General features: G+C 33.1%; 3 protein-coding genes across 3 annotated transcripts; 2 read left to right on the top strand and 1 right to left on the bottom strand.

The window, feature by feature from the left end:
- Positions 1–774: 774 nt before the first annotated feature.
- LOC111891035 (peroxidase 42) lies at positions 775–3,603 on the top strand. The gene is made up of 4 exons (XM_023887123.3): positions 775–1,040; positions 1,276–1,464; positions 2,651–2,816; positions 2,922–3,603. The coding sequence occupies exons 1-4, from the start codon at positions 810–812 to the stop codon at positions 3,329–3,331; spliced, it is 996 nt and encodes a 331-aa protein (XP_023742891.1). The 5' UTR covers positions 775–809; the 3' UTR covers positions 3,332–3,603.
- Positions 3,604–6,551: 2,948 nt separating this feature from the next.
- LOC111890908 (calcium-dependent protein kinase) lies at positions 6,552–10,460 on the bottom strand. The gene is made up of 8 exons (XM_023886976.3): positions 9,319–10,460; positions 8,801–8,944; positions 8,536–8,688; positions 7,721–7,836; positions 7,324–7,491; positions 7,106–7,233; positions 6,895–6,994; positions 6,552–6,805 (listed from the first exon to the last, which is right to left on the bottom strand). The coding sequence occupies exons 1-8, from the start codon at positions 10,088–10,090 to the stop codon at positions 6,731–6,733; spliced, it is 1,656 nt and encodes a 551-aa protein (XP_023742744.1). The 5' UTR covers positions 10,091–10,460; the 3' UTR covers positions 6,552–6,730.
- A 7,201-nt stretch (positions 10,461–17,661) lies between these two features.
- On the top strand, positions 17,662–22,613 carry LOC111891008 (uncharacterized). The gene is made up of 8 exons (XM_023887089.3): positions 17,662–17,915; positions 18,546–19,890; positions 19,974–20,301; positions 20,382–20,466; positions 20,594–20,650; positions 20,741–20,800; positions 20,876–22,186; positions 22,287–22,613. Exons 2-8 carry the CDS (start codon positions 18,663–18,665, stop codon positions 22,494–22,496), a joined length of 3,279 nt encoding a protein of 1,092 aa, XP_023742857.1. The 5' UTR covers positions 17,662–17,915; positions 18,546–18,662; the 3' UTR covers positions 22,497–22,613.
- The last annotated feature ends 435 nt before the right edge of the window (positions 22,614–23,048 follow it).

Below are 23,048 nucleotides of genomic sequence, written 5' to 3'. Positions count from 1 at the left end.
ACTAAAAATGTGATCATTTTCATACATCTATACCCTATTTTTGGCCATTATTTTCGTGATTTTTTTTTCTTTTATAAAACATTTAAGGTTATTCATCTAAACGTAATTCTCTCTAATAAAAAAATAATTTTTTGTCACATGTCCTCTTCTCTACATATATCATTTTCTAAAATTTTTTAATTTTTTATTTTTCATATTTATCATTTTATTGTATTTTTTATTTTATTAACTTAAAATCTCACATTTAATATATAAGGTATTTATTGGAAAAAGTTTATATATGTAATGTATTCAATACAATTAAAGTCTCATTAATTTTAACAATTCAAAAAAAAATTCTTATTTTTCTTATAAATTCAAACTTTTCAAATTATTAAAATTTTATATTTAATTTTTTTTAAATAAACTCTTGTAATAAATTGATAACTAATAAGTATAATAAATACATAAACGACTTTCAATAAAAGAAATTTAAAACACATAACTAATTTGTTTAATATAAACGGGATAAGCGATGCGACACATACTTTGAAATAGGCAAAAACTAGAAATACTATACGTACTACGTTTAATTTATAAAACTAAAATCTACGTAAAATATTTACAAAAAAAAAAGGTATTAATTTTTTTTGTTTTTTTTTTTGAACGGCAAAAAAGGTATTAATTAGTTTGCATAGGTGTAGAGTAATTGGTTTTATAAAATTATTTGTGGGGTTATTTTGAGCAAATACATAGCCATTGCTGGATCCTTGATCATTATAAAAGACACTGAAAACCAGTGAGTTTCAATTACTACACAGAGAGCAAAAATGGGTACCAAAGCTCTCCTTTTCTTTGCTCTCTTCTCCCTATTAGCCATTGCTTCAGTTGCAGACACTGAGTCAACCGAGTCAGACTCAGGCCTTATTTTAAACTTCTACAGAGATTCATGCCCACAAGCTGAAGATATCATTAAAGAACAAGTCATGCTTCTTTACAAACGCCACAAGAACACTGCTTTCTCTTGGCTCAGAAACATCTTCCATGACTGTGGTGTTGAGGTACAACTCTTAATGCACATAGTTCACAACACTCATGATCTATCTATATATATATATATATATATATATATATATATATATATATATATATATATATATATATATATATATATATATATATATATATATATATATATATATATATATATATATATATATATATATATATATATATAAAGAGAGTACAAGTTTTGATGCAGATTTTACAACTATTGTTTTGCTATATATGTTACAGTCATGTGATGCTTCATTGCTTTTGGACTCAACAAGGAGAACACTGTCTGAGAAAGAGACAGACCGGAGCTTCGGACTTAGAAATTTCAGGTATCTTGAAACTATCAAGGAAGCTTTGGAAAGGGAGTGTCCTGGAGTTGTATCTTGTGCAGATATACTTGTACTTTCTGGAAGAGATGGAATTGTTGCGGTAAATTCAGATTCTTCTATTCTTCTTCTTAAACATTTCCATTCTTTTTAAAGATACAAGCTTTATCTCCACTGGGTTCATTTCTGCATGCATAAGTTGCTTGTACTTTTTTTCTTCTTACTCTTTCAAAAGATCCAAGCTTTATTTTTTTCTTGATGAGGATTCTTTACTACATGCATTACTTTGTTGTACTCTAAGTCATCCCTGCAAGAAATATATCTTGATGTGGAGAGGTGATTTGATCAACTTGCATTAGTTAGTTGTACTTTGCTGCTTATCTTTTCAAGTACAGGTGATAAGAGAGATGGTCGTTTACTTCACTTCAATCTCTGTAGTCGATGAATATTAAATTATATAAGAAAAAAAAAAGTTGTATAAATTTATAAATAGAAAATTTTCACCCAAAAATACATTTAAATCATTGCGTAAATTCCACGTTTTATTTCTTTTATTTATGATTTTTCTTGTTTTTGGCTTGTTTTCTGTTGAACATCACATGTTTGCACTTGTTTGATTTTTTTTTTTAATTTTTTTTTTACTTAAACAAATATTGAGGTAATTTAGGAAGCCATATATATGTAAACGGTTTCTTTTTTACTTTAATCCGTAAAGGAAAATATAGGATTAATATAAGGAATGAACTCCTATCTTTCTATAAATTTGTTATATATTTTATATTTAAGCATTTATGTCACGTATTTTTTTATCTAATTAAAAAAAATCTTATTCAAAACAGATAAGAAAAGGCAGTTGGACATTTTTCATTCAATCCATAAACTTATCATTTATTGTTACTTCAATTGTATATATATTCGGCAGAAAGATATGAATAAAAAAATAAGACTTTGCTTGTAGCCTTGTACTTGGTGTTGCAAAAGCCAAAAGGTCCACTTTTTCGTAGAGTTTTAAGCACAAATATAGATCAATACTTGTCGGATGTGATGAATTATAGTCTCTTCCCATTTTTATAATTAATAAAGATCTATCACATAGGAAAAAGGAGATAACCTTTTATAAAGTCATCTTCCTTGGACTATTAACTAAAACCCACGTAATCTTTGCGTTTTTAGTCTCTGATTACATAACCAATATTATTTTCATCATCATATAATTATCCGAATCAATTTACTAAAAAAAAGTATCATTTTTCTGTCTAATTTGTTCTCTCTTTTTTTAATAATGGCAGCTTGGAGGGCCATACATCCCACTAAAAACAGGAAGAAGAGATGGCAGGAAGAGCAGAGCTGATATATTGGAGCAATACCTCCCAGATCATAATGAATCCATGACTGTTGTTCTTGAAAGGTTCAAGAACATCGGCATCGACACCCCTGGTGTTGTTGCTTTACTAGGTATATATGTCTATCATCATCATCATCCATCATGCATCATGCATCATGATACTGTAAATGAAATGTTAGTGCATACCCTAATTAATGGTGGTTTTCTTGAAACAGGTTCTCATAGCGTGGGTAGGACACACTGTGTGAAGTTGGTGCACCGTTTGTATCCAGAGGTTGACCCGGTTCTTGACCCGGGTCATGTTGAGCACATGCTCCATAAGTGTCCGGATGCGATCCCTGACCCCAAGGCAGTTCAGTATGTGAGAAATGACCGTGGTACCCCTATGAAACTAGACAACAACTACTACAGAAACATATTGGACAACAAGGGTTTGTTGATTGTGGATCATCAGTTAGCTACAGACAAGAGAACTAAACCATATGTGAAGAAAATGGCAAAGAATCAAGATTATTTCTTTAAGCATTTTGGAAGAGCCATTACTGTTCTTACTGAGAACAATCCACTCACGGGTAATGAAGGTGAGATCAGAAAGCAATGCAATGTTGCCAACAAACGCCATTGAAGAATCCTTTCATGATGATGGTGATGATGATATGGGGAATAATTAAGAAGATATGATGATGGTGTGAGCATCATGCTGGCTTCCAATATGTGTTAAATGTAGGACATGTTTATGTTTTGAGGAAAGTGAATGTTGTTGTTGAATGGATAGTGTAGATATGGGTGGATGGATGGATGGATGTTGGTGGAGTATGAATATGCATGATGCATGATGCATGAGATGGTTGTTGAATTAAAAGCTCTACAATTAATCTAATGCTGTCTTTGTTTTTATGTGCATGTTATTATATATAAGGGGGCCTATAAATAATTGACGTTTTTGAGAAAGACAGATTCATTAAAGTAATCTGTCAAGGCCATAATGGATGAGTTAATACGTAATAACATAACAAAAAACAATTATATGCTAATGTCAAAGATAAGATTTTCTTGCAAAGAGTCAATTATGTCATTAATTTTCTTGATCCTGCTCAATTATTAGCTCAAGATTACCAAGTAATCATTATAAAATCTTGATCTTTTACAAGCTTCTTTTACAAACTTTTTCACAGATAGCACGAGTAAGGTGTTGTTTTTTAATGTAACTTAATGAACTTTGGGAAATATATTAATTATAGATAGTATATGATCAAGTACTAGTAACACTTTGGATGTTTCTTTTGGACTTGATATAGTATGATAGTATCGTCTTACATATTTTCTTCATTTATTTTTCCTTTTGTTTCCCTAATATGCAAGTCGTTATTAATACCCGTGAGTGCGTCTGGACCATTATGAGAAATGTAATGCACGAAATAATAATGTATTTCAAAAGTTGAGCCCCCCTATTATAATGCAACACACAAATTGTTAATTAGTGGTTTAATTGATGTTAAAAAGACTAGGCATCTTTACAACGGTCACACACACATATATATATATATATATATATATATATATATATATATATATATATATATATATATATATATATATATATATATATATATATATATATATATATATATATATATATATATATATATAGTGGGGTTCAAACTGAAGTTCCATTGTTTTCCTTACATGTGTAGCAGTGTAGGGTGGTTAAATTGGTATCAAAGTGGAGACAATAGTCGATATATGAAAGGAACAATGAACAATCTAGCCTATCCCATCATGAAAAGGAACGTACCAACAAATGCTTAAATAATACTATACAAGAATAGATGGGTCCGGCGGCGACTCCAAGGTTTTTAACCTTGATAGTATTATAGATGGTAACTAATTGACCAACAACTTTCTATACCAACAAATAATTATTACTATGAGTATGATAACCATGTCTATCACACTTTTTTACAACTTAGGGAGTGGTATTTCAAACAATAAATGAAAAGGGAGATAGAGAGAGGGAGGAAGAGTTAGAGGATCACCTATATTTCTAGAATATTATATTCGTATGGAATTTAATAGGACTTCATCCAAAACATTAATCCAATACATTCTCGGGTTGATTTTTGAAGTTATAAGTTATGGACTTATGATTAGAGCTTTTGAATATGTCAAGTTACAAGTGTTGGTGTTGGTGGGGTTCTTAACCGAGATCTTGAGCACATACCCACCAAAGTTATGTAATTGATGAAGGCTTTAAGTATGCCAAAAATCTGGATTTCAAATCATTGGAGTCAACCCGAGATGAAAAGTTTTAAGAAGGTCGCCGAAAATTGAGTTTATATATTCACCGAAGAAGACGGTCGAAGTTGAAAAGTCGTATGGTCACCAGGACAGGCTAGATTGGTTGTTGTCGGTCAAAATGATATTTATTAAACAATAAAAGATATTTTAATTGTAAATATCATGTACAAAAATGATTAATTTTTTTAAAACGATTTAAATTTTATTAAAAGAAAACTAACAGAACGTTAGAAACATAACAAAAACACATTTGTAACTAACCTATTGAACTAAAGTAACCTTTCCACCTACTATAATACCAAGAGTACGTCTATTACAAAATCATTATTATTTTATCAAATTATTCATCAATAACATTGACCAAATTTATTTTTTTAACTTTTGTGCTACCAAATAATGCCGGTTTCCTCAAATGAGAAATTTTCAGTTACGCCCCTTAGACTTGTATCTAAGTACATTATCACATTTTACTTATTAAACTTTTGTTTTATTATTATCATTTTAATTTGTTAATTTAACTAAATCTGTTCAAATATACTATTGCAATCATTTAATTTTTTCTTTATATTTTCATGAAAGCTTTATGCAATGTAACATCAAATTCAACTCAATCTATTTGTTGATAGTGAGTAATATATTAATAAAAATTAAGGATGATATGATTATGATGTAAACATTTAGTGTAATTGTTCCAATATTAAAATAAAAAAATATTTTTTAATGATAATTGAAAACTAGAGGTTACAAAATTTTAAAATAAACCATTTATTGAAAAATAGTTTTCATTACTCATTTACAATATACATTATATTTTGTTAATATCAAATAATAGAAATACAATCGATGAAATCGACTTCATAAACATGCTCTAAACCACTTGGGCCATACGAGTTATATATGTTAAAATGATGGGCTCCCAAACCTAGGGCCTATAGCAATTGTCCAGCTTGCCCTACTTGTGTCTAGTTCGGACCTGAGTCGAACGAGTCAAACAAATAAATCAAGACGATGATTAAAAAAATGTACTTTTATCTTATATGAAAATCTTTTTAATCTGAAATGATAAAAATATGATATAAAAACTAAAATCTTAAATTATTATATGTTAGTTGTGATAAATTTTAATGTTGAGTGTATTCTTGTTGATGATTCTTTAGATTTTAGCATCAACCAAAGATTGCAAGTTTCCATATACCGATAAGTTATATCTTGCACTATATATGTTCTTTTGTTTACGTAGCTAACCAAACAACAATTTACAAAAACATCAACAAAAAAATAACTTTACATTTTCAACTTTTATGACAGTTTTAAATCAAACAAAAAATATACAAAATATGGAAACTGAATTCTACAAATTTTAATTCTTTGGAATTCCGATTTCTTGGACGTGATTATGTGCTATAATTACGTAATTATCTCAAAAAAAAAAATCAGCATTTTCACAACTTCTTTCACCTATGGAAATCACATTTCTTCACACATATTACAAGGTTCAAACTTCAAACGATGACAAGTTACAAATGCTATAAACTGTCAAATCATACTAAACCAACATTTAACAGTTTTACTTATTGTCATGAAAAGAGCAAAATTCATTAATCCAAAAAATACACAAAACAAGCCTCATCTTATCATCTACATAATAATAATAATAATAATATCATATGATTTTTCATGAACAAACGCTACTATTATATTTCATTCTAATAAAAGAGCAAGAGCATTAAAAGAGCTTGGTTTGATGAGTAGTTCCACTTCTCATCATTGTGCAGAACTCCTCATAGTTGATTCTTCCATCCTGTTTTTTATATAATACCAACATACTTTATTAATACCAATATATAATTTTAAAGTTTAAATAATATAAATAAATAAATAATGGCTTACATTATCGGTATCCACTTCAGAAATGATATCCTTGATGGTAGCTTCATCTCCCATGCCATATTCCTTCATGGCTTTCTCTAGTTCATCCATGGTGATATACCTGATAACATACATCACCATATCATGTAATGTTAGCTACCTTATAAAAACTCACATTTAAATAACTATTTATAATATTATATGCTTAAAAAAATAAAAATAAAAAACTAACCCGCTATTATCGGTATCAAAATGGCAGAAGGCTTTGTATAAATGCTCATCCCTTTCAAGTCTATGCCTGTGCATGGTAGCAGTTATGAACTCAATGTAGTCGATTGTTCCATTTCCATCCACATCAGCCTGAATTTTAAATTTTAAATTTTAAAATTTAAAATAAAACTAAATTCTTGTGTTTTATTATATATTTTATAAATAAATGTGATAACTTACAGCTTCCATGAGTTGCTTAACTTCAGCTTCTGAAAGCTTGGAGCCAAGCCTAGCAAGTCCTGTCTTTAGTTCCTCATAAGTGATTGAGCCACTCTTATCTGTGTCCATGTTCACAAACATTGCTTTCAGACCTTTGATTTCTTCTTCAGACATACTTTCTGCAATCACCTGGAGTGGAAAAGGGGTAGTTTTGGAATAAATACACAACTATCAACTCATGTTTCTTCTTTTACTTGATATAAACAAGGCTTAAGGAGTTCAAGGGTGTTTCTTTTCGACTAAAATACATTATGTTATACCTAAAAGATATTGTGTTACTTACAAAAGGGCAAAACTGTCGTTTCAAGAAAATCAAGTTTTTATATATATTTACTTATAAAAAAAATTGAAAGCTTACCTTCAAAGCAAGCTTCTTGAGCTTATTCATTGCTCTAAATTGCTTCATTCTTGAAAGTACAGCACTATCGATTGGTTTGTCTAATGCCTCTCCACCTTCTCTGAGCCATGGATGCTCTAAATAAACAAAACAAGTGAAATTACTTCTTTGCCACTAAACAATCATCACAAAATACTGAGAGCAAATGATGTCATTATTGAGGTATTTTAGATGTAGCATTTACTACAGACGTTACATATAAGGATTAATCATTTAATGAGCAATGTGATTTAATCAATCATATAATATGATTCTTCATTTCTCTTTTTTTGAATTTGTTATTGTAAATTTAGTAAGAAATAAGTTTAAAACAAATCAATGTTGTTAACCATATACTCCAATAAATAAAAGAGAGATATGTATTACATAGATCCACTGCAAAAAATAATTACTTTAAAAGAGAATTGCAAGTTGTCAATTCTTGCGAAATTTACAACGTTTCCTTTTTTGGCAAGTTTCATGGTTGAATTACCTATTTGTCCCTTGGCATTAGTGAGTATGGTATTTTGACCAGTCAAATGATGTTGTTTGTCTTAATGGAATCAAATAACAAGACTTAATCCGGTATATATGAGTATTTCCTTTTCACATAATACAGAAAGAATGACTTAATCAAAAAAGTAAGTGAAAGGAGGTTTTCCCACATTAAGTTCTATTTTTTTTTACAAATTTTCCCTTGTTTACTTTTTCTCTAATCTTTTTCAAACATTATCCATTCATACATCACTTAATGGGAAAAGAAAAAGAAAAAGAAAAAGGTAGTGAATAATTAATACCAAGTACTTGAGCTGAAGTGATTCTCTTTCTTGGATCTTGTGTCAACATTTTACGAACAAGATCTTTTGCACTCCTTGAAATCGAGGGCCATGGTTGACTTTCAAAGTCAATAACCCCTTCTAATATCGCATCAAATATACCCTTTTCAGTCTCTATATACACACAATAGAAACAAAAAGAAAAAGAAAAAAGATTGTTATTACACATTGAATACAAACTTAAATACAAAAGAAGCATACATTAAAGACAATATTTTTATCATACCTGCCCAAAATGGAGGAACACCACTTAGTAAAATGTACAACATTACCCCTGCACTCCAAATATCTATTTCTTTCCCATAACTACGCCTCAATACTTCAGGGGCAACATAATATGCACTACCAACTATGTCTCGATGCACCTTCCCTGAAATATTTTCATTAAGAAAAAGCATGAAAATTTAGACCCCATAACAAAATGACTTAATGGGTTAACCCAAAAAACCTGGCTTAATGTATTAAGACACTAATCCTTTACCTATTTGCCCATCTTTTTTCCTACCAAATCATCTCACATTACAATTAATGAATATTGTTAAAAGTTATGAATATTGTGAACTTTGTTTTTCGGAATGTAAGGGCAAAATGGTCCTTTACTCCATAATTACTCATTCAGTCACTTTAGGGCATCACACTATGGCATTAGGCAGATATATAAATTATAATCTACCTAAAAGGCAATTACTTCTATAAGATAAATTTCGGTATACAAGGGTATATAAGGAACTTATAAGATTATACCTTCTTCAATAAATACGGACAACCCGAAATCCGTTGCTTTCAACATTGAATTTTCATCCTTACTAGAAAGCAAGAAATTTTCAGGCTTGAGATCCCTATGCATCACACCCATAAAATGACACACATGAACAACATTCACAATCTGCCTACAAATTGTAGCTGCAGCTTTCTCAGTGTAATGTCCCTGGGCTATAATCCGATCAAAAAGCTCACCACCTGCACAAAGCTCCATAACCAGATGAACAGATTGTCTATCTTCATAAGTTCCTTTAAACTCAACGATATTCGGTTGACCACTCAAATGTTGCATGATCTGAATCTCTCTCTTGATATCCTCTTTATCGTTCTTGCTTGCAAGCTTCCTTTTCAGGATTGATTTACAAGCGTAGGTATGACCAGATGAATTTTCGGTACAAAGATAAGTTACACCAAATTGACCTCTACCTAATTCTTTTCCGAGTGTGTAGTGTCTTCTTATGTCCTCAAATGGCTTCCCTAAAATGGTATTAGGGTCGGAACCCTGAGATGGTCTAGGGTTTGGAGGTGGCGGTGCTGGATTTGGTGGTGGTGGTGTTTGTTGTGGCTGTGGCGGCGGAGGTTGTTGCTGGTGGTGATGGTGGTGATGTTGATGGGTTTCGTGTTGAGGTTGAGTGTAGTTTGATGTGGGTTTTTCATAACTTTCAGAAACTGGGTGGTAATTTTGTTGTTTGGAAGATCTATAGCCATTGGAATTTGAGGTATGACGATTTTTCTTGCTAAAACAGGCGCCCATTATTGCAGATCAAGAAGAAGATTCAAAAATCTGACAACTTTTGTAGGGTTTGTGAAAACCCAGAAGGGATTTGAGAGAGATTCTGGATGAATTTGAGAGAAAGAAGAAAAGATGAAATTTGAAAAGTAAAGTAATGGCTGATGATGTTGGATCAAAGATTGGAAATCAACATGTGTCTTATTGACCAGCGTGTTTGAAGGGCCTCAAAAAGTCTCGATCATGAGCATATTTTCTGCAAGATTTTGTAGAAGGGGTCTGATATTTAATGCTTGGTTCACCATGAACACATATAGAGTCATAGACTGTGGAACACACCTTGTGCATCCGTGATTCACGCGATTTGATCCAAAAGAAAAGAATTACGGGGTGTTTGGCTTATTTTGTAAGGGATCAAGAGATATGTTTGGATAACTCATAAGTGGATGTATTTTTATAAAATATTTTGGATTTTGGATGGGTTTATTCAAGTACGGGTAACAGGTAGCTGGTATTTAGAAACATGAAAGTTATAATTTTTATTTGTTATACGAATCTTTAGTAAAAATGTTAGACTAATATGATAGAAATAGAATTGGATAATCACTGGATTCTTTAAGAATCGTATCGGTTCACTTTCCAAATCGAACTCTCTCCCTAATGTTTGAGTTACGAGAAATTTGATCTTAGATAATCCTCGAAGGAAGAATCAAGATTCTAGACACAAAAATTAATCAAGAACGAGAAAGAATGTGGTGTGTGTAAATTTTGTATGTCTCCAAAACAAGAGAGAGTCTCTAATTTCTCTCAGAATTCAAATTGCATTTGGATAAGACAGTTAAGGGTTGATAACAACACAAAATTACATTTGAAACGTTCGTTGTTAGTTAGTTGGTGGACTGTGGTTAAGAGATTAATCGGTTAGACGGGGATTAATCGGAAACCCTAACTGCTAATTAGTTGAACTAAAAAAACTAAGTATGACTAACATCATAACAAAGTTCGTAAATACCACTAATATCATAAAAACATAGGTTAATATGATTAATACAACACTAATCATCCCTCAGATGATATTTATTGAGATAAAATTTATTTAAAGTGTTAAAATTTCATCGTTTGTTACTGTTTCGCTCATTGTATATGCAAGGAATAGTTGTTAGGCCCCTTCTAGTCGGTTAGGTAGTGCATAAGGACTAATCGGAGATTAACCGAGACATAGTCAAGATTTTTACAACATTGATTTTTTCTAAGCGTTGCTCCTTGGAACCCGACAACGCAAATGGGCGCGACCCCCTTGACCTCGTTCTTTGGTTCGTATCGAGATCAATTTAGATTAATAGAAGTGTGTACTCCGCACCTCGAACCTTATACTAAAATTAAGATATAATCCCCTAAACATATATAAATCTCGTTACATAAAATGAATGAGTGATATTAAAATCACTAACAAATAATAGTTGTAAATTATTGAACTATATAAAATTACATAAAGAGCATTTGTTTGAAACAAATATCACATTAACATTTAAAATTAAGGAAAATTCTAAAAATTTATTAAAAAACTTGAGTTTTTTCTTAAACGTTATATGAAGTAATTTTAGATTTAAAGCTTTTCGTTAAAATTAAAAGTTAGAAGTTCGTATTTTCAAACAATTTTTTTTGCTTTGTTAAAAGCTTCTAAAAGCTCGCACCTAACACGTTCTTTATGTTTGTATTCATTTGATAATACAATATTTGTGCTTTTAACAAACTCACGTTTTTTTTTTCAATTGATAGTGTTTATAAAAAAAATAAAAAAATAAAAATAAATTAAAAAAAATAAAAAAAAACTAATAAGTATTACCTAATTTAATCCTCTTAAATTCTTTTGACTTTTTTTTAGTTAACATTAGGTTATGTATATTTAATCTATGACATCTTAAAATTCTTAAATGGTATGGAAAATCAAAATAATATATGAATGTGCCAACACGTTTTCATTTTTTTCAGTTATAAATGTGCAAAAGATTTGCCCATTGACATATTTATAGTCGCTTCCGCGTTTTTCATATGTCGCTATTTTTTACATATATAAATATCACAATCAAAATTAATATACATCCACTAAAATTTTCATCTAACATAGCATATTTAACCACTACTTAGGTACATTTTGTATTACCAAAACAAAGTGTAGCCTCTTTTTTAATATAATGTTCACATCATAAAAGACAATCATTAAAAATCGAATAAGTTACATACTTTTCTTGCAAACATATATCGACAGAGAGCATTTAAATTTCTTTTCATGGATAAAGAACGATACAAATGATGTTTGAAACATATATTTTTCATTTTGAAATTAGTTTATAATTTCTAAGTATTTGGATATTCGGTTGAAACTATTGGACAAGCTTAATTAATGTGTTGTTTTAGTGACTTTTCTCCTTTATATATATACTTGGAGAATAAAATGAATACGTTGATTCAAATCCGTTGGCTTTGTAAGTGCACCTTGGTGGAAAAATATGCAAATGACACTTTGTATAAAACTGAAATTTCGACACGTGACACCCCACTTTTTCAACCTAAATGTAGTTATTTTATGTTGTGATGACGTTATATGATTTATGCATATCAGAGGCCATAATATTCGAGATATAGCTAGCTATTCGGATAAATTAAATGATACATAAAAATAATAAAAACCAAGTATGATTATAATGTAAAAACAATAGCCAAAGTTTATGTTTCCAAGATTGTCATGAAAGGAGTTAGAGAAATGGAGGACGTGCCAACCCACATACTAAGTTCGCTTCGATCTTGTATATGCATTGTCAAACCTGCTACGATCTTGTATATGAATGGTTAAACCTTTCTTTGGTATGTGCCAACTCGTACACATCAATGAGACAATATTGTTTTTTAACAAATGGTTACAAAGGTTGATCGAGTATAGTGGTTTCTGGATATCCTCTTTTCTTTAGAGACCCGGTGACAACTTGCTTCTTTACCTATGATGTTTGATGGTATGGGCTTGTGCTACGGAAGATGTTTTCACATATACTTTTGTGGTCTCTAGAGCCAAATCTTAGATGTTATGATTCCACATCTTATGAGTCGGTGACATATATCATATGAATTTTTGATTGGTGCTTTTTGGCTTTGTTTTTGTGATACAATTTTAAGTTTAGACTTTGGCAATTTTACCAACAAGGACACTGCCTCTAAAATCAAACATACATTGGTAAGTACGTTTTTTGGCCTACAGCACAAAGCAGGATCGCATCAACCCACTACTACCATATGTCAACATATAAACAAACAAGGATCAAGTAGGCACAAAATACAGACAAACATCAAACATACAGCTTACTACTACCTACAAGTCCTCTCACAACATACAATCCCACTACCATCTAGCCTCCATGAAATGTGTAACCATAAGTAGCCATAGGTGAGATAGTCACCCAAACAGATGACCCTACTCTAGAGCCACAACCAAATAAGGAACATGTAAGAAAGCTTAGACCAAGAGTTCTCAGTCTATCCTACATGACTATATACAGTCCTTAAGGAATCCTTCTACTAACAAATAACCGAAAACCAGTAGGCCGACATTGGTACCTTCGACCCACGGTACAATGAGGCGAAACTCACATCACAGTCTGAACAATAGCTTACGAGGTCCCGACTCCAAATCTCAACTCTAACCGTCACCTATTCATCCAAATGAGCAATTGTCAAACACCATTCAAAATACCCAAAATACTCATTGGTTAAACTTGGTCAAAGTCAAAGTGGTTAGAATCAACAAGTCAACTGAGTCAACCCAACTGAGTCGACACAGAACGTGTATGCGGGGCGTACTCAAGTTACGCATACCCAAACCGTGACCGCATACGGGAGAGTTGACCTCGTACGTGTTGCGTACTCAAGTTATGCGGGGAGTATGCCCAGTATTCTTAAAACTTCATTAAGAGCTGAATGCCTTCAGCTCTTACGCCAAGCTTTCAGATCCAAGGCTAAATCATCCTCAAGAGTCATAAAGTTTCCAACTTTATGACTTTGCATGTCCATCAAGTGCTTAACTCAACATCTTAATACATTAAGACATTTTAAAGAATGCATGGAGCAAAACCAACCATTAAGACCCCATTTTTATGACTCAAGACCCTTCCTAAGGTCTGAAAAGATGGCTTAATGGGTCAAGAACAGACCATGCTCAAGAATTACCATTTTAGGACCAAAAAGTGACTTAACAGAGCAAAAACCTATATCTAGAAGATGGATTGGTAAAGTTGCAAGCTTTATACCTTCTGGAGGTTGCAATCAAGGTAGAAATTACAGATCCAAGGTGCTTCCTAACTCCAAGCTCTTCACACTTCACTCTTCACTTTCAAGAATTCCTCTAAACACTCCAATAGCCTCCAAAGGGCACTCTTTCACCTAGGGTTAGCTTGGGGGTTGTTCTCACAGAGGGTGGCTGAAGAAGGAAGGGGACATGAGGTTATAATGATGTTTATATAGGCCAAAACCCTAAAAATTAGGGTTTTCATGATCTTCACGTATACCCCACGTACGAGGTCTACGCCCAGTGTATGAGGTCTACGCCCGACGTACTAAGGCGTGCCCTAGTACGCTTAGCGTACACATGTACGCTCAACGTACTCCCAAAATCCTGAAAGTACCAAAATGCCACTATAAGCCCTTTTGCAAACAAAACTAATTCCAAGAGTAAAAAATGTAATATTTAAAAATATGGGTATTACAAGGCTAGGGTTTGCTCGCCTTTAACCTCCATCAGCCTCTTTAATATCTAAGAAAACCCTAATCTCTTCCTCTTTTATTTAAGCCTTGTTTTGGTGTTCTTTGAAGCTATTAAAGGAAGAAAGAAGAATAAGTGAGCTAAAATCCAACTAGCAAGACCTCCTTCTTCGTGGTAGCATTCTTCTGGACATTTGTAAGTATCTAAGACTCGATTTTTATTATCATAGATTGCTAGATCTTGATTTTTGTCCCTAAATCTTCATGTTTTTTACTGTTGTAGTGGTGAGATCTCATAAAGTTTGCAACTTAATGAATCTCCAGGGCATTTAGAGTTTTTGGTGCTTTGGATCTGGATTTGTAGTGAGTTTTGGTATCATGCATGGATTTCTAGTCAAAAACCCTCATTTTGACCTAATAATAACCTAAGACATGTATTGGACATGCATGTCTGGAAAGTAAGGTTTTTTATGTTATTTTATGATGCTAGAAACATTTATGGAAATATTGAACTATAAGTCTTCAAAAATAAGTGCTTAATGAATTAAGCCAGGATGTGTTTTGCCCTTTTTTGGACCTATGAGTGAAACGCTTACCTCTTGGAGATTCTAAAGGGGTAAAGTTGGAAACTTTATCCACTTGGACCATAATATGGACCAGATCTGAGCTTTAGAGAATTTGAGCCCTTAGAAACAAAGAAAAACGGCTTAACCCATTAAGTTGTTAGGAACCCATTGCCCATGGCATGTTCTAGGTTTCCACGACGTGATGTCTAGGCCAAGACTCATCTGTTTTTTCATTTAGTGGCCACAACGTGGCGACCAGCTGGAGTGACTGTTGACTTCGACTGTTAACCGTTGATTTTGACCAAGTTTGACTTTAGGTCATTGGGATATTTTGAGTAGTAAATTGATGCTTGGTCTCTAGGTGTTGTGCAGGTGACCCGTAGAGCTGGTAGTTGGAGTATCATTCATTTCCGCTATCTTTTTGTCATTGATGTGATTTTTCCCCATTGTACTTATGGGTCGAAGGCACCAATGTTGACCCACTGGATTATGTATCTTAGTATATTAGATTGATGTTATGCTAGTTATATGATAGACTGGTAGATATGTATGATTATCTATGCTCACTAATTATGTGTTAAACTGGTAGACCTGTATGATTACCCGTACTTGCTGGTTATTAACTGTTATTGTATATGTCGACATGTTATGGTTTGTTGGATTGAGGCGGTCCTGCTTTGTGCTGAAGGCCAAGATACCCGAGAGGTCTGGATAGACTGAAGGTCTGCGCGGTGGTCTAGTCAGGCCGAAGGCCCAGAGAGCGGTCCAGATAGGCTATAGGCCTTGCGAGGCGGTCCAGCCCAGCTGAAGGCTCATATATACATGATGTTATATGTATGGTTGTGTGCGGTACTTTAGGGGAACTCACTAAGCTTTAACTTACATTTTGATTGTTATGGTTTCATGTACTTTAGAGGACAGGGGCAAGGCAAATGCTTGGTCGTGCACATCCTTTGGATTTTTATGAGATTTGATTTTGGGATACTCTGATTTATGATATGACTTTTAGGAACTACATTTTGTAAACATTTAAGGTTTTTGGTTTGGTTTCGAAAATGAAATTTTTACCTTGATTTTTTGGATGTTATAACTCGAGCTTAGGCGGAGACTCGAAGACAAGTCTTTTTCAAAAAGGAGAGAATGATGGAGAGAAATTCAATTATAATTTGAAGATTTATTTTTATTAGTTTTATTTCATTTTAAGATTTTTTTGTTAAGATTTATCTTGATTGATAATTGTCTCCTAACTCGATAAAATCTTATGAATTTATATTGTTTCTTTATTAGTTGATTTTTATCATATTAAGGAGTCATATTAGGATTTCTAGATTATTATAAACATGATAGTCATCATATGTGGAATCAAAAGTAGTGTAGAAGTAGGTTAGATTTGTCGTTTAAAAAAAAGTTTATGAAATAATTAGTGATTTTTTTAAGAACATAGATTGTTCTTGTTGTCATTAAGCTTGATAATTTCCGATCCATGTTTACTTTACATCATTTTTCATGACATGGAATTGAAATTTGACATAACGATTAGACAGAAACTAGTAATTGAGTGTCTACAAACATTACATGTAAAAAAAAATCTATAATGATCCTTATAAATGGTCTAAGACAAAATGTATCATAATTGGAATATCATACTATCCTTAAATATCGTCTCATGTTTCAACTATTTTTAATTATTGAGTTATGTCGAGTTTATCGCAAGAGATGTGTAAAAGAAGCACTCGTAAACTTATTGAATGATGCATTGAAAGGAATATCATCATTTATGCTCACGTTCGTTTTGATTTTTGGATGGATAGACATGAAACATGCATGTTTGAATCTAAAAAATGTTTCCCCTCTCCTAAGGTTTAAGAATGAATGTTATTCTAAAAATTCATTCTGAGGTATGTTGTTTTAAAAAGTCATGTAAAACGACAAATACACGAGAAAACATACATAGATAATTAACACCACATGTTTATATCATTCGTGTTTGATAATTTTGATTTCTTTGCAACATAGATTACGAAGTTCTTTCGTAGAGTCTAAACGAGTCATGAATATTAGTTTTGTAATCCATAGTTAGCAACCAAACTTGTTACTTGTATACCTTATATCTCAATATAATTAAATATTATTGAAAATTTCGGAAAAACTATTTAAATATTTAAACAATTAATTAGTTAATTATTATAACTCTAAATAAAAAATCAAATAGCTATTTCTTTTTTCAACCAATTTTATTATAATAAGACATCTATCACTTCATATCCACAATTATCTCAAACCATAAAATATAACATGTCATGTGCGACTCACGTGATCCCGAGAATTGACAATGGAGCCCTAACTTCGATTGTCTATCACGGCGATTCTGCTGCTGCTTGATTGTTTCACCGGCACACCAAGCACGGTGCTTGATTATTGATCCAACATCGCCGAATTCTCATTCTGTTCTTGGACATTCAGCCAAAATCAATTTCACAAGGCTCTCTATTGATCGTCTTTCCTTCTCCATCTGCAACAGCTTCAGGCTTCAGGTTTCTTTCCGCCTATAATTGATTTCCGACATATTTTCCCCAGACAATAAGTTAAATCTTAAGACTCCTCTGTACGGTGGTCGTCAGATCGAATTCTATATGCTTTTGTTCTTCATGTACTCCGGTGTTTGTAATTTATGTTGCTTTGATTCTGAAGAGTTTAAGACCGTTTACTGTGTAATCTGTGTATCTGGGTGATCTAAGTTGAATTCCGGTGTATGTGTTTGGTTTCAAACTCTTAATTTCTTGAAACCTAGGGTTTATTTTATGATTAATTTGCGTGGTCTAAATTTCACCAGAGTTAATTACATATTTAAACTCAGTATAATAATTCGTGAAGGCTACTGCTTCCTTTCCACATTTGGAGAATTAACCATGCTTGTTCTTCATTTCTTCTTATTTTTCAATTATCTTATATTCTTCTTTCTGATTAAACCTATGACCTAGTTTTTTGCAGTTTCTTTAGTTTGCACTATCCTGTATTCCTTTTAGGAGTTATACCATGCTCTTATTCTATTATATGTGTGGTTAATGGTTATATACTTATATGTATTTGAAAGCTGTCAACCAATGTGTTCATAAAGAATTGTTTCAATTTGGTGCTTAATTTTGCACTTTTTGTATGTTTAGTGGTTCAGGAGTTCTGCTAATGACCATAAGGGAACAAGATTCTAAACATTGATTTCACATAATCATATTGCTTAAAGAATTAGCAAAATACTGATGGGAGCAAAGAACTAAATCACAATGACTTCATCACCTTCACCATCAACAGAGAATAGGTGCTCCGATGTTGTCACAGATGCTGCAAATTTATCCAAAAACAAAGATCTTTCTTCCGAACACATGGAAGATGATGAAGAAGAGGACGAAGAAGGAGACATCGATTTCAACCCTTTTTTAAAAGAAGCTCCTTCTGTAGAAGCTTCTTCAAGCCTCAGCTCTGACATTGAAGAATTCAATGCTGATGTGGACAGTGGACAAAAGCATTCACCTGTTAAAAATGTTGAACACACTCAGGAGACAGTAACAAAAGCTGCCGAATCTTTATGTAACAAAGATAATGAACCAAACATCGCCACATCAGACTCCCAAAAACCAATTCTTGACAGTGATGATGAGGATGCCATCTGGAGGCGGACAAGAGCCCGTTACTCTCTTGTGGGGTCCACTCTTGATGAACTCGAAACCTTCCTTCAAGAAACAGACGATGAAGATGACCTTTATAACATTGATGATGAACAAGAATACAGAAAGTTTCTTGCAGCTGTTTTACAAGATGGAGATGCAAACTCAGGGGCATTACAGGAAACAGAAAATGTTGATGAAGATGAAGATGAAGACAACGATGCTGACTTTGAATTAGAACTCGAAGAGGCACTCGGGAGTGATCTTGATGAAAATTTACAAAGTGTGTCACAAGAACACGAAAGAAGACCTGAAACAAGACAAAAAAAACGTCAAAAAACCGATGTTCATAAGAAAAAGTTTTCAGGAGAAATGAATAACAGACCATTACGCCCCATTTTACCATATGCACCAATTTCTCCCTATATGTTTCAAAATATGACTTCAACTTCAAATGAGTACACTCACATGAGTGCATTCACGCCACATCAGATAGGCCAGTTGCATTGCTTAATATATGAACATGTTCAGCTACTTGTTCAAGTGTTTTCTCTTTCGGTTCTAGAACCTTCCAGACAACATATTGCTTCCCAAGTTCAGAGATTACTTTTGGAAATGGTTCATAAGCGTGATCAAGTAGTGGCCTCTCAAAAAGCACCCTATCCTGGTTGTTGTTTTAGCTCGCCTTACATTCATTCCACTGTAAATTTCAGCTTTCCATCCAACAGCTCTGAATCTGAGGAGGGTTCTTTCTTCTGGGTGCCTTTTGTTAGTGAGAATTTGTTATCTGTCATAGATGTGGCCCCACTTAGTTTAGTTGGAAGCTATATAGATGATTCTTCTATTGGTATGTCAAAAGTTACTTACTTTATGTTTCTCTATTTGGCTTGTAAGTTGTTATGCTAACACCATGGTTTGATATATTGACAGCTATTCAAGAGTATCAAAGAAGACAGATAGAAGTTACATATGATGCTACTACTGATAAGGAATGTTTGTTTCCTTTCAGTAATTTTCCTTCTTCAGCTGACTCAGATCCTAATACAGTGTCTCCTAGAGCTAATGACCGGAAATCAAAGAAGACAATTGCTGCTACAGCTGTTGAAAGGTCTAAGAAGCAATCGATTGCTTTAGTTCCAAAAGAAATTGCAAGATTAGCCCTTAGATTCTTTCCATTTTTCAATCCAGCCCTTTTTCCACATAAGCCACCCCCTGCATCTGTTGCAAATCGATTTCTTTTCACTGATGCTGAGGATGGGTAAGTTATTTTGTTATGGATTCCAGAATTTATTGTGTTCCATTCTTTCTGGATTTTTTTTAATTGTTTGATGTATGAAGGTTATTAGCTCGGGGGTTAATGGAGTATAATACAAACTGGGAGGAGATTCAGAAACACTTTCTACCCTGCAAAACTCCACATCAGGCAAGCTTCTAATTTTCTTAATTTCTTTTTCCTTCTTCTTTCATTCAAATCCATAATTTAGAGATGATATGTAATTATGTATTTTCAAATTATGATGTTATAAGGTTTTCAACATTTATTATTACAGATCTTTGTGAGACAAAAAAACCGCGCATGTTCTAGAGCACCAGAGAATCCAATAAAGGTATATCTATATTTATATAAATTTGTTATTAATAATACCATTTTCATAACTTTAAGTATTAAAATAATACCCAATTATCAAAATTTGCAGGCAGTTCGGCGTTGGAAAACTTCTCCTTTGACTCCTCAAGAGAAAGCTCGAATAGAGGAGGTATAAATATAATTTTATTTCTTGATATTATTATTTAATAATGCCAAAATACTAAAAGTTATTGTGTTGTTTCAGGGATTAAAGGTTTATAAACTTGATTGGATGGCTGTATGGAAATACATGGTCCCATACAGAGACCCCACATTGCTTGCTCGCCAATATCGGACAGCTGTCGGAAACCAAAAGTCATATAAAGGAGATGAACTTTCAAAGTTAAAAAGACGATCATATGAATCAAACAGAAGAAGGTCTAAACTTCAAGGGTCAATTGTTTCTGGTCAAAATAGAGAAGGATGGTCAACCGAAGACGATGCTACTCCTGGATTTTGTAGTACCGATAATGCCCCTGGAGAAATCAACAGTGGGGACGATGCTGGAAATAATGAAGAAGAAGAAGAAGCAGCTTATGTCCATGAAGCATTTTTATCCGATTGGAGGCCAGAAAACCAACCTGCCACATCATCATTTACACAAGATAGATTATTACCAAACTACCCCCCAAGGGTAGTAAATCATCATCACCAAAACCCAATCCCTGCTGCTAATAAATTTTCAAGGCCTGAAGCTCATTTACAATCTTATCAATCCCGTAGATCTCGTTGTTCTCGTGTAGTCAAACTCGCTCCTGATTTGCCACCTGTCAATCTTCCACCTACTGTTCGTATAATGTCACAATCAGCTTTCACAAAATACAATGAAGCATCTTCTAAATCTGTAACAATGTCTGTAACCCCGTTGACTCGTCCAAGACCAGGTCAACCAGATGAGGAAAACACCGGAAAGGGCGATTCCGATCTCCAAATGCATCCGTTATTGTTCCAGGATAACGAAGACGGGAGTTTACCATATTACCCTTTGAATCCCAGTGTTGGCTCTTCTAGCTCATTTGATTTCTTCCCGAATAATCTTAACCTCTTTCGTTATTCTCATCAAGAAAAACATACGTTGAATTTCTTCAACAACTCTTTGAAATCCAAGGAGATAAGTTCATCCAGTGTCGAGTTCCATCCGCTTCTACAAAGAACAGACGACGGAATTCGTGATTCCGGTGTTACGGTTTTGAATCCACCTGCTGAATCATCGACACCGCATCGGAAAGTACCTCGGAGTCCGAACGAACTGGATTTGGATATTCGGTTGAGTTCTAGCGCCCGGAATCGTGATTCCGGAACCACCGAAACACAGGATACGGGTTTGCCGGAGGAGAATGGAAATGATCATGATTCCGGAGTTGGAAATAATGAAATTGTGATGGAACAGGAGGAGTTGAGTGATTCCGAGGAGGAGGAAACGGCGGAAAGTGTGGAGTTTGAGTGTGAGGAAATGACAGATAGTGAAGGTGAAGGTGGATCTGATTCCGATCATGCTGAAAACCTTCAAAATGAGGTAATATTACTCAAATCTTTAACTTTTTTTTTTTTTTAATAAACTGTATTCTGTCAATGAGAGTTCTTCTAACTTGATGATTTTGATTGTAAATGCATAGGAGTTGCAAGATGATGTTTTGGTGAAGGCTATAGACGAAGTAGAAAGGTGTAAATCTGACGTGGCAATGGGGTTGAGTTTAAACCCTAGACTCCCGTTGACCAGAAAGTCTAGAAGTTCAAAGAACACAACAACACTGCCAGTGCCAACGCCAACGCCACCTCAGATCAAGAAACCAAGAAAACGGGCACAAAAAATGGACCCCAGGTGACTTAAGGTATAAAATACACAAGTACTAACATTTTTATAAGCACAAATGTAAAAATTAATGATTGTAAATATGGATGGATTTAAATGTCGAAATTAAAAGGCTAGTAAGTATTTCATAGTTGGAACTTTTTGATTTGAAAATTTGAAGAGCTCTGTTTTTTAAAAGTTGTAAGGGCTTTTTGAGTTGGATCGTAAGGTTTGAAAAGTAGATAGTTTTATCTATAAGGCTTCACTCATGAAGCTTCCACATATACCTTTTTGTTAACCATAAAAGGGTTACTTCTAAGCACTACAAACTTCGAATGCTTTGCACTTGAACTTGAAATACATGACATTTAAAAATAAAGTAAGTAATACAATATTGTTTTGTGAGTTAAATGAGTTTTAGACACAATAAACTATTGAAATCATGTGACAAAAACTTTTACATATCATAATTTATGCAAGATGTAATGTATGCAATGCATGATCATGTTTCGATATAAATTTTGGCGACCCATCCCACATCATTATATAGTATGTCCTTTGATCTATCTATTATGTACCAAATCGT

The sequence above is a fragment of the Lactuca sativa genome, chromosome 7, assembly GCF_002870075.4.
Source record: "Lactuca sativa cultivar Salinas chromosome 7, Lsat_Salinas_v11, whole genome shotgun sequence".
Classification (NCBI taxonomy): Eukaryota; Viridiplantae; Streptophyta; class Magnoliopsida; order Asterales; family Asteraceae; genus Lactuca; species Lactuca sativa.
Note: the sequence above shows the minus strand (reverse complement) of the source record. Positions and strands in the feature narration are given on the sequence as shown.

Coding starts and splice junctions, on each gene's coding strand:
- LOC111891035 (XM_023887123.3), top strand. CDS start 810: ATGGGTACCAAAGCTCTCCTTTTCTTTGCTCTCTTCTCCCTATTAGCC. Junction 1,041..1,275: donor TCCATGACTGTGGTGTTGAG/GTACAACTCTTA, acceptor TATATGTTACAG/TCATGTGATGCTTCATTGCT. Junction 1,465..2,650: donor GAAGAGATGGAATTGTTGCG/GTAAATTCAGAT, acceptor TAATAATGGCAG/CTTGGAGGGCCATACATCCC.
- LOC111891008 (XM_023887089.3), top strand. CDS start 18,663: ATGACTTCATCACCTTCACCATCAACAGAGAATAGGTGCTCCGATGTT. Junction 19,891..19,973: donor TATAGATGATTCTTCTATTG/GTATGTCAAAAG, acceptor ATATATTGACAG/CTATTCAAGAGTATCAAAGA. Junction 22,187..22,286: donor CTGAAAACCTTCAAAATGAG/GTAATATTACTC, acceptor GTAAATGCATAG/GAGTTGCAAGATGATGTTTT.
- LOC111890908 (XM_023886976.3), bottom strand. CDS start 10,090: ATGGGCGCCTGTTTTAGCAAGAAAAATCGTCATACCTCAAATTCCAAT. Junction 8,945..9,318: donor GTCCGTATTTATTGAAGAAG/GTATAATCTTAT, acceptor AAAATATTTCAG/GGAAGGTGCATCGAGACATA. Junction 6,806..6,894: donor CTGAAGTGGATACCGATAAT/GTAAGCCATTAT, acceptor TATAAAAAACAG/GATGGAAGAATCAACTATGA.